Source organism: Gracilinanus agilis, chromosome 4, assembly GCF_016433145.1.
Source record: "Gracilinanus agilis isolate LMUSP501 chromosome 4, AgileGrace, whole genome shotgun sequence".
In the NCBI taxonomy this organism is placed as follows: Eukaryota; Metazoa; Chordata; class Mammalia; order Didelphimorphia; family Didelphidae; genus Gracilinanus; species Gracilinanus agilis.
In genome coordinates, this window is record NC_058133.1 from 102,292,942 (window position 1) to 102,314,028 (window position 21,087).

The 21,087-nt window shown below is 39.5% G+C and overlaps 1 protein-coding gene across 1 annotated transcript; it reads left to right on the plus strand.

The window, feature by feature from the left end:
• Window positions 1–2,953: 2,953 nt before the first annotated feature.
• GPR25 (G protein-coupled receptor 25) lies at window positions 2,954–4,063 on the plus strand. The gene has a single exon (XM_044674916.1). The coding sequence runs from the start codon at window positions 2,954–2,956 to the stop codon at window positions 4,061–4,063; it is 1,110 nt and encodes a 369-aa protein (XP_044530851.1).
• Window positions 4,064–21,087: the final 17,024 nt, after the last annotated feature.

Consider the following 21,087-nt stretch of genomic DNA (forward strand, 5'->3'; position numbering starts at 1 on the left):
GATCAATAAAATAATGATATTCATCTTAAATATATAAATTTTAGTAATATGAATTGTATAAATAAAATTTAATATTTAAATATTAAATTTCTTTAAAATTAAAATTCTTGCTAATACAGATATAACCTATATCAAATTGTTTACTCTTTTGGGGTAGAGAGAAGTTTTGAAACTCAAATTTTAAAAAAAGAAATGTTTAAAATTATTTTTACATGTAATTGGGAGAAGAGTTACTTTAAAAAATGAGTGCTGATAGGATTTATTTTCTACAATTCTGAATTATTTACATCTCTGCAATGAGCATATTTGAGATTTGTCCACCCACATGGGATGATGGAGACCTGTTGTTCTGGGCAAAAAACATGTAAGGAGTTTAGGTACTCCTAGGCGAAGTCATGGCATCCAAAATTAGAAGGGACCTTAGGAACTGGCTCATGGAACCCTTTCATTTTAAAGCTGAGAAAAAATGAAACCCAGGGAGGTGGTGATTTCCAGGTCATCTCCAAGACCCACCACCTTCTCTCCAGTCTCCTCCTCCTTCTCCTCCCTCTCCCATGACAGGATTTGGGACCCTGGACCTTATCTTCCAGGGCCTGGGCCCATCATGCATAACATATGCCTCCTCCTGGGGTGGGGGAGGTGCTGGGGTCAGCTCAAACCACCTCAAGATAATGTCAAATTTTCAGGGTGGTTGTTTACACATCAGAAATTGGCAAACTAGAAATCAAGGCTCGAGTTCTTGTTTTGTTGATAATCTAGACTTAAGAAAGTAATGGAGAAGATTCTAATAAAGTCAATTATACTTCAATATGTACAATATTTTTTCTCCTTTTTTAATGTACAACATTTTATTTCTGAAAAAATTTTTAATTTAATTTTAAATTAAATTAAAAATCAAAATTGGAAAATTAAAATTAAATAAGAAATTTTAAAAATTAAAATTTTTTTAAATCCTTACCTTCTGTCTTAGGATCAATACAGTGTCTTGGTTCTGAAGCAGGAGAGAAGTAAGGGCTAGGCAATGACAGTTAAAGTGATTTGCCCAAGGTCATATTAGGAAGTATTTGAATATAGATTTGGACCCAGGACTTTTCAACTCCAGACCTGCAGCTCTATCCAGTGAGTGACCTAGCTGCCCCTTGTATATACATTTTCACCCAGAGATCTGTTATTAAACATTTATGAGCACACCTCTGCCCTTTTCCTACCTCCCTTTCCAATTCATGTTTGCCCAAATAGATTGTCTTTCTATTGGAATGTAAGCACCTTGGAGGCAGGAACTTTCATATCTCTATATTTATTTAGTATAATGCCTGGTACACAGTAGGCACTTCACAAATACTTTTTGTTTTATTTAACTTCCCAGAGTCATATAGGAAGTAAACATCAACAGAGACCAGCTTTCCAGAAAGAATAAATGTATTCTTTTTTGTTTGTTTGTTTGTTTAATTAATTTAGAATATTTTTCCATGGTTACATGATTCATGTTCTTTCCCTCCCCTCCTCCCATCCTCTCACGGGGCCAATGAGCAATTCCATTGGGTTTTACATGTGTTATTGATCCAGATCTATTTCCATATTATTAGTAAGAAAAAAATGTATTCTTGACACACTTTTAAATTTAATCTTCATTATTAACATTTTTATATCACTTTCTTGTTTAGACAGTCAACAAAACGACAAATGAAGCCCTAAGTTTTCACTTTTGCCATACTTGCATTTACAATTAAATAATTGTCTCTTATGAGCCAGTTGGAGCTGTGCACCCCTAGTAGTGAGCCTAGTCCACTGATTCCAAAGTCAGCGCTTCGGGATGTGGCAAATGGATCTGGGGCCAGGAGTGGGGAGGGAAGGACCTCTCTCGAATAAATGGATGGGAGAATTCCATTTCCTGAGTAAAAGGATTAAAAGTAAGGCTGAAGAGTCCTAAAAATCACAAGATTTAGGGTTAGAAGAGACCTCCCAGACATCTGGGGCAGTGGATCTCAACCTCTTTCACTAGAAAGACCATATTTAATGCAAAACATGACGAAACCTTATCCCTTTTCTCCCTCCACACACAATGGTAGTTGTTCTATTGGAATCTGTGGGGGAAATGAAGATAAAAAGCCAGGAGTTCTAGTATGGTATTGTGGGAAATGTGCTGGATTCTGGAGAGACTTCAGACAAGTCATTCATCTCTTTGAGCCTTGGTTTCCTCCTCTATACAATGATGGGGTTAGACTAGATGTCCTCTGGGGTCTCTTCCAGCTCCATAGTCCTACCATGAATGCATTAGTGCTTTTAAATGAATTTAAATGTTAATGCATTGCAACAACATTGGAAGAGTAGTAAAGAAGGGGGCAGCTAGGTACCACAGTGGCTAGAGCACCCGGCATGGAGTTGAGAGGTCCTGGGTTCCAATGTGGCCTCAGACACTGCCTAGACATTAACTCCAACTGCCTAGCCCTTGCCACTCTTCTTCTCTCTTAGAATTGATGCTAAGATGGAAGGTCAGGGTTTAAAAAAAGAAAAGGAGGGAGAAAGCCATGAGCACAGGAGGCATTATTCAGTGAGACTCCAGAAAGAATGTCTGCCGAGTCGGTGTGAAATCACCTACAAATTCAGCCCGTTTCATCTTCAGACATTCCTGAGTCTCAAGACCCTTCAGAGCAAATCACCTCTCTGCCCTCATTAGCCAGATTTGAGGTTAAACGAGTCCTTTTCATCTTTCTCCCCTCTGAGCATCTTTCTCCACCCACTGCTATCTCCACCCCTCTCTCTCTCCCTCCAACCACCTTCTTTAACAGGGTGGGTAGCAGGAAGGGAGGTGTCGGGGAATGAGCAGTGAAGCAAGCATCATAACTAGCTGCCCCAGATATCAACTTAAAAAATCTAAGCCTGCTGATACAGGGATTCCTGGAAGCCCTGTTGGCCTCCAGGGCTGAGCATCCATCTGGAGAAGCTGGTCACCATGACAACAGAATCCTGGAGCCCCAGCCCTGGAGAGGAAGAAGGGAACTATGACTGGTCAGGGGACTATGAAGAGCCAAAGTTCTGTCCCACTTCCGACCTCCCTTATGGTTATGTCTATATACCCCTCCTCTACCTGGCAGCCTTTGGGGCTGGGCTGGTGGGCAACTCCTTTGTGGTTTGGCTGCTGGTGGGGCAGCAGGGCCCCCGGAGGCTGGTGGACACTTTTGTGCTCCACCTGGCTGTGGCTGACCTGTTGTTTGTGGTCACCCTACCCTTCTGGGCCACCGCTGCAGTCCTGGGCGGCCGCTGGACCTTTGGAGAGGGCCTCTGCAAGGTCAGCAGTTTTATAATCGCAGTGACCCGGTGTGCCAGTACCCTACTTCTGGCTGGCATGAGTGTGGACCGATACCTAGCTGTGGTGAAACTCCTGGATGCCAAGCCTCTTCGGAACCAAAGCTGCATGCTGATGACATGTGGAGTGATCTGGACCATCTCTATTCTGGCTGGCATTCCCTCTCTGGTCTACAGGAAACTGCTGCCCATGCCAGTCGGTCCTGGCAGCCTGTGTGGGGACGACCACACTGACATCTTCCAGTGGCTCAGCCTCCTGGTCCTCTTCCTCACATTCATCCTCCCGCTGGCCATCACCTTTTTCTGCTACTCCCTCATCTCTCGACGTCTCTGGAGTCTCCCTCACCTGAGCCGGGGTCGGAAGAACTCCCTGAGGATCATCTTTGCCATTGTGGGCACCTTCACTTGCTGCTGGCTCCCCTTTAGCCTGTTGAAGACCTTCTTCCATATCGCCCACCTGAGGGCTCTGCCTTTAGACTGCCCAGTGGTTCTGGCACTGCGCTGGGGCCTCACCCTCACCACCTGTCTAGCCTTTGTTAACAGCAGTGCCAACCCCGTCATCTACCTTCTTCTGGATCGTTCCTTCCAGGCTCGGGTTCGGGGGTCTTGCGGGAGGACCCAGCCTCCCCTGGCAAGCAGAAGGAGCTCAGCCTCCTCTCTCTCGGGGGGAGACAGTTCCATATTCCAAGGCTGGACCTGGGGACTAGGTCGAAGCATCCGCACAGTTCCCAGAATTTCCTTCCCCCAAAATCCATGAGGGAAAGGGGAAGGGATGCAGGAAGCAGAAACACTGAGGAACTGAAATGAACAGGTAATGGGGGGGGCAGCTTGGTTTCTCCCTCACTCCAGATGTCTTTTCTCGAAGCAAACAGCACCAGCTTCTCTGCTTAGATTCCTGCCTTTAGGAACTACCATTTCTCAAGGGCTCCAAGGCCAATAGACTGGGCACCCCTCTCCAGCCCAGAGCAGCTGGGCCACACATTTCTCCCCATCTCTATATGTACTCTTTGGACCATTTTCTTTACTGTCCCTTCTGCTGAAGAGGAGGTTGGTCACTGGCCCTGAAAAAAACCCCAACTGACCCAGAGAACCCTACATCCAAGCAGTCCTGTAGCATTACCCAGCATAACCATAGCCTTGGCAATGCATTCCATTCTCAGTCCTTTCATTTCTGGTTTCTCGCTTTACCAAAATGCCAGACTGGGTCAGAATAGCATATTGACCACTAATAATCATAGTTTGCATTTATAGCATGTTTAAGGTTTTTGTTTTTGAAACCCTTGCCTTCTGTCTCAGAATAAACACGAGGCATTGCTTCCAAGGCAGAAGAGTGGTATTAAGCCATGGGGATGAAGTGACTTGTCCAGGGTCACACAGCCAGGAAGTATCTGGTGCCAAATTTGAACCAAGGACCACTCATCTCTAGGTCTGGCTCTCAATCCAAAGAGCCACCTATGTGCCCCCATGTTTAAGATTTTAAATCTCATTTTGACCAATCCGAAAATATCAAACCCAGACTCCCATCTCTGGTTTTACTCACCTCAGTCCTAGAGATCAGGCACATCTCATTTCACCTTCTCCCATTCCCCGAACCCACAGAACTGAAATGGTTGGCTGGAGACTGGACCCTGCAAAGGGATAGTTTCTGCCTTGCCCTGCCCTCTGTTCCCTTCTTGCCACCTAGCTTCTGACTCACAATTCCCTCTCCTGTATGGGGATCTTTGTGGTGTGTCAGGGTGCTTTGAGGTCAGACACAGATGCAGTTAATCAAACAAGACCATTAGTCATTCATCACTTTTTTGTTTTCAAAGTTCTGCAGAATCTCTGTCCTCTTCTCTTCTCTGGGCTGTCCCTAGTCCTTGGCTAGTTTCTTTAAGAAGCCTTAGTTTCTATGGAACCTGGGCTCTCAATTTTGTTGTTTAGGCAACACTCAAGATGTTGAAAGTTTACCCCTGGAAGCTGTTTTACAGAGGAAATGAGAGACACAGTCAGGAGATTTTAATAGACAAAGAAACTGAGGCATGAGGGCAAGGGCAGGCAAAGTGGCCAGGCCAGAGTCAGAAATTTGCAGTTAAATCCTATTTGGTTCAATGCTGGGTTTCTTTATCCACTCTGTCTTTATTCTTTCCTTTAGTACCCAAGGCTCTGAAATACTGAGTTGGGGTGATGGGGCTGGGAGGATCCTGCTGAGAAGGTGAATTCTGGACTAGTGACTGGGCTCCTGAGCTCTCCTGTTCTCCTTTCATTAGCCAGGGAACAAAAAAAATCCATAAAGTTCTCTGGTCAGCAAAGAATTGTCCTGTCCTTGACAATAAATATGTTTTCACAAACTGAGCTCCCTGCCTTTTTGTCTTTGCTTGAAGCTGTCACTCACCTGAGTCTCTGGGGACAGGTCTCATGATGGGTTGACCAGAAATCAAACCATCCAAGAATTGAGGTTGACCTCAGGAGTTTAAGTTTCATTGCAGGGGACCAGGGGAAACACCCTGACCTAGGTAGGAGGAACAAGGTCTATTGATTTTCAAAAATATTTTTCCAAAAGAACCTTGAGTTTCACACATTTATAGACAGAAAAGTAATAAGGTGATGATTTAGGCATCTGGAGATAGAATAATTATTGCACAGACAAGATGTATTACTTTCCTCTTCAAAAAAGTTTTGGCATCAGTTTCTGTGATAACTGGATACAAAGTCTTCAGTGAGTCTATCATTTAGAGCAGGGGTTCTTAATCTTTTTTGTGTCTTGGACCCCATTGGCTGTCTGATGAAACTTACAGACTTTTTCTCAGAATAATATTTTTAAATGCATAAAATAAAACAGGATTGCAAATAAAATCAATTATATTGAAATAACAGTTATTATAACATGTATATATATATATATATATATATATATGTTAAAAACGAGCTTGAGTTTGGGACACTAATACATTGTTGTTGGAGTTGTGAAATGATCTAACCAATCTGGAGAACAATCTGGAACTATGCCTAAATGGCTATGAAACTGTGTATATACCCTTTGATCCAACAATAACAATAATGGTCTCTCTGTATCCCAAAGAGATCAAAGGAAAAGAATTTGATGTACCAAACTCTTTATAGCAGCTTTTTTTTTTTTTGTGGCAAAGAATTAGACATTGGAAGATGCCCATCAGCTGGGGAATGACTGAACAAGCTGTGGCACATGGTCGTAATGGTATATTACTATGGTATGAGAAATGATGAACAGGATGATTTCCAAAAAAATGAAGATATACGTAAACTGAAGTGAGCAGAACCAGAGAAAATTGTGCACAGTGATGGCATTATAATATGATGATTAACTGTGAATGACTCAACTATTCTCAGCCATAGGATGATTCAAGCCAACTCCTAAGGAAAGGTGAAGGGTGCTGTCCACCTTCAGAGAGAGAGAGAGAGAAATGTGGAAAGCATATATCGAGGATTACTTTTTTAAACTATTTTTCCTAAAGTTGGTTTGTTTTGTTTTGTCTATATTTTCTTTTATTACATGACTAGCATGGAAATGTGTTTTGTATGACTGCTCACATATAATCTTTATCGAGTGCTTATCTTCTCAGAGAACAGGAAGGGGAAGAATTTAGAACTTAAGATTTTTAAAAGTGAATGTTAAAAATTGTTTTTACATGTAATTGAAAAAATGAATGTATAAATAAATAAAGTAAAATTAAAAAACAACAACCAAGTTCATGGATCTCAGTTCAAGGAACCCTGCTTTAGGGATTATTTTTCTGAACCATAGACTCATAGATTTAGGGCTAGAAACCATAGAACCTCATTCTATGGTTTAGAAAACTGAGGCACAAAGAGGCTAAATTTGTCCAAGGTCACACAGGTAGGAAATGTCTGAGTCAAGATTTGTTCTCAAGACTTCCCAAATCCAAGTCCAGTGCCTCCTCCACTACATCATTCTACCCCCCTGATATGAGCCTTCTCCTTTTTGGTTTGAGACAGAGTTAGGGGTTGTTTGTTGGGCATATTTGCTCTTTAAAGAAACTTTGATCTCACCAGAACCAGAAAAGGAATTTAGAAAATGTATTTTCCTTAAAACCAAAGCTTTCTGCCACCCTGACCTGGCCAAGGCACTGACTAGAGAGTCTCTCAATAAGATGGGGGGGATGAAGAAATGGAAGGAAAGGAGTTAATTATCAAGTTAGCCTTTATGCTCACAACTGGCTTTTCAGATGGACTAATGTATCAGAATTTGGTCAGAAGCCCAGGTGTTCATTTCTGTCTTTCTATAGATGCATAGTCAGGTATAGCAGATGGACTGAGAACCAGGAAGACCTGAATTCAAATCCTGACCCCAACACTCATTAGTCGTGTGACAATAGGCAAATAGCATATTCTCTCTAAGCCTTAGTTTCCTCGTTTGTCAAATGGGATTACCAACACCTGTAGTTTTTATTTAATAGAATTCTTGTAAAGAACTAATGGGATAATGTATATGGAGAAATTTATGAAAACTAAAGTGCCAATCGAATGTAATGAACTTCTCTACTAGCAGCAATGCAAGGATCCAGAGCAAGGCTGAGGGACTTATGAGAAAGAAAACTATCCACATCCAGAGGAAGAACTGTGGGAGCGGAAACACAGAAGAAAAACAACTGCTTGATCGCATGGGTTGAAGGGGAAAGGATTGGGGAGGTAGACTCTAAATGATCAGTCTATCGCAAATATTAATAATATGGAAATTGGTCTTGATCAGTGATACATGTAAAACCCAGTAGAATTGCTCATTGGTTACGGGAGGGGGATGGAAGGAGGGGAGGGAAAGAACATGAATCATGGAACCACGGGAAGATATTCTAAATTAATTAAATAAACATTTTCAAATCACAAAAAAAACCCTAAAGTGTCAAATAAATATTTTTAAACTATTTAATTTTCATCAAACGCAATTGCTTTTCTTTTTTTCCCTATGCTTATCCTCCCCAAGCATATTATATTCATCCTCACCTCAATTCTATTTAACATTTTCCAGCATCTACAATGTTTTGGTCACAATATAAAGCCCTAGTGATACAAACTCACAAAAAAGTAATCTCTACCCTCAAGGACCTTACATTCCACTGGTGGATATAATTTATACACAAATAAAATATAATATGGGCAGCTAAGTGACACATTAGATAGAGCACTGACCTAAAGTCAGGAAGACTCATCTTCCTGAGTTCAAATCTGGTCTCAGATACGTCCTAGCTGTATGATCCTGGACAAGTCATTTTATCCTGTTTGCCTCAGTTCCCTCATCTGTAAAATGAGCTGGAGGAGGAAATGGCCAACCACTCCAGAACTTTTGCCAAGAAAACTCCAAAGAGGTCATGAAGAGTCAGATATGACTGAAATGACTGAATGACTATTATATATATGTATATAATACATGTAATATATATAACATTTATGCTATAGTATTTAGCACTTTAAGATTTGCAAAGCACTTTACAATGGTATCTCATTTGAGAACCTTATGAAATAGGGGTTATTATTAACCCCATTTTACAGAAGAAGAAACTGAGGCGGGATGAGTTCAAGTGATTCACACACCTAAGAAGCATCTAAGATTAAAATTAGTATTTTCCTCCATGGCTCACACTCTACCCAAATTGCCACATATCCACCAAATAGCAAAGCACACAGTGATTTCAAGAAGGTGGGAAGGAAGGAAGGAGAAGTGGGGCATCAGAAATAATTTGTAGGAGGTGACAGCAGAACCGTGCTTTGAAGGAAACTAGAAGGGAAAGTAATGAGGAAGGGCTTCCCTGGCATGGGTTCAATTAGGGCAAGCCCAGAGATGGAATGTCCTAGATGAGAAAGAGCTAGTATGGGAGAGAGAGTAAAGGGTTTTATTATGAAATGAGACTGGAAAAGCAATGCAAAACAACACATGGTAAGGATGTAAAAGAGGTACAAACCAAGTGCTATTTATTACCCAAGGTCTGAGAGTGGTTAGTTGAGGGGAGAGGAAGAAAGAGGATCATCAATTGTTAGGGGGTTTCCTGAAACTCAGTTATTTTCTCCTTTCCTTTTCATCATGTCAGAGAATTTCTGTGTCTTTCTTTGGGTTCCTGATTATAATGGATTTTTTAAAACTACGTAATCCTTTACACTGTTTTTTACCATTAAGATAACGGTCAAACATAGGTGAAATTAGAAGATCATGGATTTAGAGTTAGTTAAAAGGGAACTTTGGGATTATCTAGTCCAATTGCCTCAGTTTACAGATGAGCCCAGAGAGGTGAAGCAATTTGTCCAAGATCACACAGGTAATAAATGGCAGAACTGGGATCAGAACTCAGGTCCTATGACATAAATTCAGCCTTCTTTCCATAACACCTCACTTAATCCCTTTTTACAGCTCAAATCCAAACCCAAGACTCCCAACTCCAAGTCCAGTGCCATTTCTACTGAACCATGCTGATGCTGAAAGGGCAGAAGAGTGCTCACAGGGAAAACTGAGTCAACAAGGATGGAAGGTTATCCAATGAGCCACTCACTAAAAGGGATCAACACATTTCTAGGCTGTACCTCACTTTATCCACACTATGAGCCATAGAGAAGAGGCAGGAGATGGATACACTACAGGTTCCAGAGTGTGTGAAATGACTGACATCCCAGGCTGAAGGGAATGGTACCACTGGTGATGTGGCCTTCCTGTGCATGGTTCTGATTGGCCCCTCTCTGAGTCATCTCTGGGATTTTATTTTCCCCTGAAAGGCTGTGCCCCTGGGGCACACTGTGGGAACCCAGATGCCTGGGCAATGCTGAGTGAATTAGGGAGTTCAACAGCATGGCAGGGGCCTGGGAGTGGGAGATTGGGTAAAAGGCTGGTCTGAGATGACTCAGCCTCTTGTGTCACTCTGAGGGCAGATAAAGTCCTTGAAGCTGAGCTTCCTACATGGAAATGTGGGGTTAAGAGCCTGAGGAAGCCTCAGGTCTAACTACCACTGTGAGGTCTGTCTGGGTTTCCTCGTTTAAATTAAGCCCCCCTCAAGTCCTCCACCCTCTTCTCACTTCCCCATCTCCAAGTCTTGGTCCTCCTCTCAGAAAAGTGAGACAATATTGGGGCGCATGAAAGCACTGGAATAACCTGCATTAAACTAAAGTGCTATGAGAATACTTATTGATTCAGAACCAAATAAGGGTGAAGGGAGTGAAATCATGGCCCCACCTCACCTATTTATTGTCACTAAAAAGTATCTAGGCAGTTTGGTGATACAGTACATAGTATTAGAATTAGGATGTTCTGAGTTCAAATCTAGTTTTAGATGCTTCCTAGCTAGCTGTATAACCTTGGGCAAGTCATTGAATCTCTGTCTGCCTTGGTTTCCTCATCTAGAACAATAACAACACCCATCTCCCAGGATTGTTGTGAGAGTCAGATGAGATAAAATTTGTAAAGAGCTTTGAAAACCTTAGAACTTTATATAATGCCAGTGATGATGATGGTGATAATGATGGTTGTGATGATGGTGATAGTGATGGTGATATTGATGATGATTATAGTGATGATGATGATGGTGATGATGATGGTGGTGATTTTGGGGATGATAATGGTGATGATGATGGTAATGATGATAATGCCCTTGACGGCACTCCTCATCATCAAGAACCCCAAAGCATGAGATTCCATATAGGGAGGGCCACATGTCCTGAAATCAGAGAGTGTTAGAGTGGGAAGGGACCCTAAACACAATCTAGACTAATTCCTCCATTCTTCAGGAAGAGGAAACAGACAAGAATAACTTGCCCCAGGGGGTATAGTTAAACTGCTGGGTAAGGGTAGCATTAGAAATCTGGTTTCTGAGCACTTTGACCAGTGATCTCTCCATTACTTGACAGTGCTGCCTGCCCTTGACCTTTGGGAATTCCACTATTCAGTCATTCTGACTCTTCTGTCTTTTATTTTGTCAATACCTATCCCAGCACACAGTTGGTCTTCAGGGATGCTGTTGATGATCAGATTTTAAACCCTGTAAGGATGGGATTTGTGCAAGGGGGATGGGACAAAAGGAGCCAGAGAAGGCTGACAGTTGCTGACAGTCTATTATTATAACCCTGACAGATTCTCTGCAGTGTCCTGACTGCTCCTATCCATAATTCCTTATTCCCTTGCATTTCCAAAATGCTTTAAGACTTTTCTATCAAACTCTTCCATGTACTTCTCATTTCTTTCTCACAACATCCTTGTTAGAAGATATATAAGGCATTTTGCAGATGAGAAAGGTAAGTGATTTGCCCAAGGGCTTTAGTTAATCAACAAGCAATTATTAATCACCTACTATTTGTCAGACACTGGGGATATGTAAACTTCTAGAGGACAAGAACAGTTTCATTTTTGGTTGGTATCTCCAGCTCCAAGCATAATGCCTATAGAGGTGACTAATAAATGTTTATTGATTGTTATTAACAATATAAGTAAAATAGTCCTTGCCTTCAAAGGGCTTATGTCGTATTGAGAGGAAACATGTACATATAAAAGTAAATGTGAAATATATATAAAATAAATGCTAGGTAATTATATAGCTCTCATTAAGCACTGGGAGGAATGGGAAAGAGTTCCTATAAAAGGTTGAAGTAAGTATTGGTTGAGTCTAGGAACTGTAAAAAGCAGAAGTGGGATGGAATGCCTTCCAGGCTCAGAGGACAGCCTGGATATAGACATAGACATGGAAGATAGAATGCTGTATATGAGGGATAGAAAGTAATACAGAATAAGGAAAGGAGGGGGATAAGCTTGAGCCAGGCTGTAAAATAGCTTTAAATTATGAGCAAAGTTTGTATTTGATACTAGAAGTAATAGGGAGCCACTGGAGTTTATTGAAGGTAGTCAAATATTTAAAAATATATCACTTAAAAAATAAAAAATAAAAAAGTGTATATCACTTTGACAATTGGATAGAGAACAGATGAAGAGTGAAGTCATTTAACTTTTATCTGCCTCATTTTCTCCATCTGTAAAATGAGGGGATTGAACTCAATGTCTTTACTCCCATGACCATCTATGTCTGACCAATTAGGTGCTGATCCCAATAGTCCCAAATGCTAGGTGATCACGGTCACAGAACTAGACAGTGATTGAAACACTTCTCTCCTGGTCCCTATGCTTCCCACCTGTCTCCTCTCCTCCATGAGCCCTTCAGAAACTAGTTCTTCCAGTTCTGCTTGCCAGGAGGACCTAGCCAACTAGTAGACGGTGCCAAGACACAAAAGGGAGACAAGAAACCAGCCTTCTCATCTAAAATCAGGGTCAGAGACTTAGAATAGCTGGGGCAGAAGAGGAACAAGCCTGCTGTTGGCCCCTGTGATAAGGGAGAGCTGTTTTCTGGGGCATCTTCTTTGGAAAGGCATGCAGATGCCCATCATGGGTGGAGGGAAGCTGAACTCATATCTTGCCAAAAGTTTGAGAGCGCTGACCTATTTTTTAAAGGGGAAATGGCTGTTCAAGGGGCTGAGCTGGTTAAAGGCATTTGTTTGTGTGTTTGATGCTTAAATGCCTCAGCAAAGAAACTAGAGACCAGCTAATTAAGGGAAAGACATCACTTTGAACCGGGAGGAGAGGTGTGAGACAGATGACACCATTTATCTGGTTTCATTTTGTTCTAGAAATGACTGTCCTTTCGAACCTGGAAAACACTTCTCATCTCTTCCCAGGCTGATCAGTTCTGGCTATTAGCTTTGCCCAGAATGAGCCCAGTGAGGCTGGAGGGGCTTTTGGTGGTGTCCATATCCTTGGGTGACTCCATCCTAAGCCACAGTGGTGGAGGGGAAGAGAACCCTAAGAGCACAGGGGCACTGGGTGTTGATTTTGAGAAAGAGGAATTGATTTCTCAGGACCTGCTGAAATTTCTCGGAAATTCATGGTAAAGTGAGATGGTTGAACAAGATGCTTCCTTCCCCTTCTAATTTTGATATTCTATGAACTATAGGTACATAGTTAGAGGCAGCAGGGTGTTACAGTGGATAGAGTACTCAGACTAGAGTTAGAAAGACCTGAGTCCAAATCTGGCTTCACACATTTGATAGCTATGTGATCTTGGGTAAGTCACCTAACCTCTGTCTCAGTTTTGCTGTTGTTCTTTAGTAATTTTCAGTCATATCCAATTTTTCATGACCTCATTTGGGGTTTTCTTGCCAAAGACAATGGAGTGGTTTGCCATTTCCTCCTCTATTTCATTTTACAGATGAGGAAACTGAGGCAAACATCGTAAAGTGACTTGGTCACCCAATGAGGAATTATCTGAGGCTGGATTTGAATTCAGTCTCCCTGACTCTAGCCTTGGAACTCCATCCATTGCACAACCCACATGTCCCAGTTTCCTCAACTGTTAAATGAAGAAAATAATACCATCTACCTCCCATAGTTGTTCTGAGGATCAAATAAGATGTTATTGATAAAACCCTCAGCGCAGTGCCTGGCACATAGTAGGTATATAATAAATCCTTTCTTTCCTCTTCTATAAACTTATGAACCTGCCTTTTCATATGGCCTTTTAGTCTCAAAGTTTTCCAGATCATATTTTGATTTTGTCTTAAAATGAATTCAGTATCCTTCCTCCCAAACTAGCCCAAAATCCCTGTCTTAATCTAACTGTGGGTTTAGTAAAACCTGGAAACATCTTTTGGATCTTTACTTCCTTCTGCATTTAATTAGTTGCCAAACTATGGCATTTTTTTCTCTCTCACATCTTGGATTCCCCACCTCCACCCCCTGGTATGTTCCTTGGGGCCAGAGATTGTCTTTTGACTTCTTTGTTTCCTGAGCACTTAGCATAGTGCCTGGTATATAGTAGATACTTAATAAATGTTTATTGACTGAGTGTTTAAGAGAGAATGGCCCAAGAGCTGGGTGGTTCAAAGGATAGAGCCAGGTCTAACAGAGAACCTAGGTTCAAATCTGGCCTCAAATACTTCCTAGCTCTGTGACTTAGGGAAAGTTACTTAACCTCTATTGTCTAGCCCTTAATACTCTTCTGTTTTGGAACCAATTCCAAGACAGAAAGTAAGGGTTTAAAAAAAAAAGAGCAATATATTATCATAAGAAGCACATTTAATCCAGAAATATTTAAATAGATTCAGATAAAAAAGACTGGTGCTTCTAGTTTCATAATAACTTAAAGGAAAAATGAGAGCATGAAAAAGTCAGAAAGGTTAGTTTTAAATATAGGTGAACCTAAGTGTTCTAACCTAAATCTTACCAAAAAAAAAAGTTTACATTCTCATGGAAGTAGTCAAAATATCCTTAATAGTAAATGATTTTAATACCCCTTTGGCAGAATGAGACAAATCAGAAAGGATATCTAAAATTGAATAAAGTATTAAGGAAACTAAGTCTAATAGATATATGGAAAGAATTCAATAAAAAAGCAGAGAATATTTTTCTAGTGCACAAAAAATTGATCATTTGTTAAATTGAGAAGAAAATATAGATGCTATCAAAGGAAATCAATGAGATAGAGTCAAGGCAATTCTCAGAAGTAAATTTATAGTATTTAAATTTATCAGTAAGAGAGAAATCTAGTGGGTTAGGTTTGTACTTTGAAAACTTGAAAAAAAGGCAATAAACAACAGGAAACCCAAAAAAAAAGAAAAATAACCAAGATCACATCTGAACTTCATAGGAATGAAAAATAAGAAAACCACTCAAATTATAAATCAAATCAAGAGTTGTTTTAAGAGTTCAAATTAAAAGATAATAAACAATGAACAAGTCTCAACTTTAAAAGAGAGCAACTACTAGTAGCAATGCAATGATCCAGAACAACTCTGAGGGACTTATGAGAAAGAATGCTATCCACATGCAGAGGAAGAACTGTGGGAGTAGAAATACAGAAGAAAAACAACTGCTTGAACACATGGGTTGATGCGGACATGATTGGGGATGTAGACTCTAAACGACCACCTCAGTGCAACTATCAACAATATGGAAATAGGTCTTGATCAATGACATGTAAAACCCAGTGGAATTGCATGTTGGCTACAGGGAGGATGGGGGGAGGACTTGGGGGGGAGAGAAAGAACATGAATCATGTAACTATGGGAAAAATTTCCAGAAAATAAATAAATAAATAGACAAATAAATAAATGGATGAATGAATGAATAAAAATAAAAGAGAGCAAACCAAAATCACCAAGATTAGAAACAAGAAAGTAGAGAACATGAGAGCAAAAGAAATAAAGAAAATTATCAGAGATGATCATACACGGTTCTACCTTTAACACAATAATTATACGGCCAAAGAGAAGTCACTCAAGCTGCTTAAGCTTTACTTTGCTCATCTGTGAAATGTGAATATTAATACCTATTATATCCACTTCACATGGTAGTTATATGGCTTCAACGGGTTAATGCATATAAAGTGGTTTACAAACTCCAGAACCCCATACAAATTTAAACTGCTGTTTCTAATCTTATTATTCTGAGTTATATTACTTAGTGTGAACAAAAGTTAATGGTTCACTGTCAAGAAGGAAGTCTTCTGAAAAGTGCTCCAGAGATTTGGGCTTCATCCTGTGCTATTTATTTAATATTTGTTTCAGTGTCTTGGATAATGGCATGGGTGTTATGCTCATCAAGTTTTTAAGTAACAAATCCAGGAGAAATAACTAGCTTTAGATGATAGAGTCAGACTCTAAAAGGAAGATGGAACAAATGTGAGATGACCATCTCTCCTCCATCATTGTCAAAAGTACAAGATGGAGGAGGGATGGTTAGCACAAACATTCACCTGGACAAGATCCAAAGATGTATTTCTATCATCTACTAAATCCTTGTGATTCAGTGATGGGGGATGACAACCAAAAAAGTTAATGCAATCTTAAACCACATTAAGAGAGGGATAGAGTCTGTCGTGATCCAGTTTAATCCAAAGTATCACGTTCAGTTCTGGTTGCTGCATTTTTAGAAAGTGCAGGTTTTTCTAGGCGGAATATGTGCTTCAGGATACCATGCCCTCATGACCACATGGAAGCTGGGGTGGGAGCTAAGGTAACCTGCTCCCTTTCTTCTCTGCTCTTGGAAAGCAGCTCACATATCTCAGGCACAATTCACAGCTCGAAAGGAAGAAAGAGCCCAAGAGAGTGGACCATCTCCTCTTTCTACATCCACACTCATCAATACTGTCCCCACTCAACAGCCAATAAAGGGGATACTTTGTCATTCCACGCAAGCTCTTCATCCCTGATGCACATATGAGCAAAAACAAGTCCCAGAGCACCAAATGGGGTCGTTTAGAACCGGGAATTCAACCTTGTTACTACAGCTCCTAAAAGGCTATTTTTATAGAGACTTTTTATAAAATTCATATTAAAAAAATGAGATCTGCCCAGGTGTGATGTTGTACATCTGGAATCTTAAGCTACACAGGGAGGCTGAAGCTGGAGGATCTCTTGAGCTAGGGGGTTATGAGTTGCAATGGGCTTTGCTCTAGAGGGGTCCAAGCTAAATTTGGCATTCATTGGTGAACCTGCAGGAGCAGAGGGGTGAGAGACGGTGGCACTAAACTGGAGAGGTGAACTGGCTTAGGTCAGAGAAATGTATCACGTCAAAGTTCCTCCACTGATCAGAACTTTTGCATTTCCAACCCAGGCAAAGTAGAGAGATTCAGTCAAAAGAAAGAAAGAAAGAAAGAAAGAAAGAAAGAAAGAAAGAAAGAAAGAAAGAAAGAAAGAAAGAAAGAAAGAAAGATTGCGGCTAGAGACTGCTCCCTGTCCCCATATCTACACTCTGAGCTAACCTGGAATGTTGGAAATTCCTTGAGCTGTCCTACTACATGAACTGCAATGAACCTTAAGCTCCTAATGAAGTTAAACTGAATGAGAGCAGGGTAGTTTCAGAACAGCTAGGATGGCAGCTAGTTGACTACTCAGTGGATAGAGCACTATGCCTAGAGTCAGGAAGACTCATCTTCCTGAGTTCCAATCTGATCTCAGAACTTTGTAGCTATGTGACCTTGACCAAGTCACTTTAACCTTCTTTGCCTCAGTTTTATTCATCTTTAAAATGAGCTGGAGAAGGAAATGGCAAATAATTTCGGTATTCTTGCCAGGAAAACTGCAAATGAGGTCACAGAGAGTTAAACATGACTGAACAACAATTACAAAAATTTTCAGAGCTCTAGGTTTTTTTTTATTTACTTGGGAGGCCATTTAATAGTGGGAAAAGTACTGAATTTGGAGTCACAGGACCTGAGTATGAATCTCAGCTCTTCTCCTAATCACTTGCATAACCTTGGGTAAACCACTGAACCTTGATTCTCAATTTTCTCTGTTCATAAAGTGAGGGGGTTGGACTAGATGATTTCTGAATTCTCTTCCATCTATAAATCTATATTCTTATAATTTCTTATGTTAAGTTCTTCAGAAAATACTTGTTCTTTGAGAGGGTGAGAAAAGGAAGAAAGTCTAAAATCAAACCCTTGGAGCTTCATTGCTTTGGGCCAGAATATAATGCCTAGGGTTCATTCTGATTTACACTCAGGCAAGTCATTTGGACTCGTGAATGTCCAGAAACACAAAATCTCAATAGAGAACTATGAATAAGGTTGAGCAAACTTGCTAACTATCCTGATTTATTTCAGGTTGTATGGTAGGATAAGCTAGTCAGTGGAGTTTTTTTGTGGGGGGATGATATTTGTTTTAATATTATACATATTGCAAAGGTTGCTTGTAAGTACAAGGATTTCTAAATGTCCTTGCTAGTCATCCTCAGCTATTGCTCTGACTAAAAACTTTTATCTCCCGAAGCCTGATCTGGCAGTGTGCTAAGTTCTACATATTTGGGTTCTTGGAAAACATGTTGATCTGACACTGGGCCAATACTCACAGCCTTTCCTCCTCAGGAACACCTGCCATCTCTTTCACTCAGTTAGCAAAACTGTTGAGAACTAAGGCTCACCACCCCACCAAGACAAGTTGGACATTAGAAGAGTCTTTTTACCAGTGCAGAGAAGGCCCGTTCCAATTAAATCATGGATCCTTCTAAGTAATGACTCAGGGCAAATGGAAAGACATTTTGCTGACAGTTGATGGGAAATCAAATTGCTGGGCAGGGCAGAGCAATGGCCAATAACAGAATAAAATGAAAATGAAGTTTTGCTTCACTTTTTTTCCTTGGTTAGCCATTTCTGGTTTTTTTTTCCAGACTACTAATTTGGTTCACTTTAGCACTGGAGTAGCAACATTAGTTTTATGAACTGGAATTCTCTTTGAAATTTAATAAAACTAATTTCTACATCAGATGCCAGATTCTTTGTATTCTAAGTTAGGTTCTTGAGGAAGCTCATCAATTACTTTTGAATGCTAGCATGCTGGTGAGTAGATACAACAGAAATATAATAAATAAAATGAAAAAAGGATACAATCATAGAACATTAGAATTGAGAAAGGGGCTTGGTTGTTGGTCAATTATTGTTCAGTTGTGTCTGACTCCTCATTACCCCATTTGGGTTTTTTTTTTGGCAGAGATACTGGAGTAGTTTTCCATTTCCTTCTCCAGCTCATTTTATAGATGAGGAAACTGAGGTGAACAGGTAAAGTGACTTGCCCAGGATCACATAGCTAGTAAGTGACTGATGCTGGATCCATACTGCTCCACCTAATTGCCTAGAAGGGATTTTAGAAATTAGCTAGTCCAATCTCTTTGTTTTTTAGATAAAGTAAACTGAGACAGATTAAGGCAAGTAACTTTCTCAGGGTCACATATCTAGTTATAGACACAACTTGAAGAATACTTAGTATCTTCTTTTTCTCATTCCAGTGTTCTTTTCATTGTACTCTGACTAACAAACAAAGAGGACAGTACATTTTAATTACTTTGGGGATTTCCCCTATTTTCCTCTTTAACTTCTGAATGTGTGAAAACCCCTTGAAAAAAGTTCTTCTACTCTGGTAGCCCTCTCTTTCCCTTTAATACTCTTTGATTTTCTCTTATTCCTAGTCATTCAAATCGAAAATGGCAGACTGCAAGTGAGTTGTGGTATGTCCAAGTGCATCCAAATTTGGGCTTTAGTTCTCAAAGGCTATGCAAGCAGAGTATAAACTGATGGGCTTGGAGATTATTGTGCCAGCAGCAACCTCAGTTAGAGGCTTTTCAATGAAAGGTAGGCTACCTGATGAGAGTTTTATTTTTTTTTCCAACAGGTGCTTATTTTTCTGGCAGTGTAGTAGTACAATAGTGTTGGACCTGGAGTCAGGAAGTCCTGAGTTCAAATTATGCCTCAGATAGCTGCTAGCGGTGTGACCCTGGGCAAGTCACCTAACCATTTAAGCTTAGTAAAATATGAATATTTTATAGCTCCCAGCATTGTTATGAAGATAAAATGAGACAATGTTTGTAAAACATTTTATAAATTTTAAAGTGATATATCATTGCTGTTATTTTTTCAATTATATTAATACCTACAGTCCTTATTAAGGCAGAGAGTAGTTTTGATTTTTGTAGATGGAAGGAATAATCAAACTGATTAAATCATACATCTTTCAAACAATGAAGTACCGATAAGTCAGATTTGAATATTTCAGAATTGTAAGTGAACCTGAAAAAGGTCAGAGTTATATAAGATATAGAAAGAGGGGAAGCAGTCCTCTAAAACACCAAAATGAATTAGAGATACCTAATTTGCTTCCTATTGTCAACCGCGATAATTATGCATTTCTTCTCCATTCTCTGTATTTCATTATTGAATTCTAGTATTCCTAATAAAGTATCTAGTCTAGTTGTTTTTCACAAAAAGTAAATCATGTCTTAATGTCATTATTTTACAATATAACTTTGTTAAATAGGGCACAAAGTCTAAATATTGGGGGGAAATATAACTTGGTGGTAAATAATCTTACGTCTGGATATACTAGTTTTGTATCACCACAAAGAAAATTTATTTAATTCTATTTAACATCTGTATATTAATATCTTTCATTTTCCTTTTTAATAATTAACCTTAGGTTCTTCTAACTAATTTACATGGTAGGCATTGTTGAGCACATTTTATCAATTTATAAACAAGGTGAATGAAAAAGGGCTAGGTCTATATTGGCAAAGTAAAACAGAAAATTGAATCAATAATCAAGTTGATTAAAGCTACAAATTTTTTAAACTTAATTTTACATTTTTCCTTTTAAAGTATTATTATATATTTTCATTACTGATATCAACATATATATCAACATATATTCCCCTTTTAGGTCACTATCCTTTATAATAAAAAGTAACAACAATAACAGCAAATAAATTCACAAAACTTATCAATATGTGATTGGATTAAGATGGAATACAGTACTGCAAACTCATGATTCTTAGCCACTGTAAAGAAGGGAAGGAGGTACATTTTATCCTCTATTCTTTGAGGTCAAATTTGACAATTATAAATATAAAGTATTGTTTCTACTTTTTATTGTTCTATTTATTGTATATTATTCTTAGTCATTACCTATGTCATTTTCTTGGTTCTGCTTAGTATACTTTATACATGTTCATATAAGTCTTCCTATACTTTTCTGTATCATTAATCTTTTAGAGTGTAGTAATATTTCATTATCATCATGTAGTACAATTTGCTTAGCCATTCCCCAGGTAATGGTTATCTTATACTGTTTCTAGTTCTTTGCTAATACAAAAGTTTTGCTATGAATATTTTGGTCTGTTATGGGACCTTCTTGTCTTTGATTTCCTTTGAGTATATGGCTAGAAGTGAGATCTCCAGATGAAGGGCTTAAAAATGAGCCATTTTCTTAACATAATGTTTTTAGAATTTTATAAATATG

Coding starts and splice junctions, on each gene's coding strand:
- GPR25 (XM_044674916.1), top strand. CDS start 2,954: ATGACAACAGAATCCTGGAGCCCCAGCCCTGGAGAGGAAGAAGGGAAC.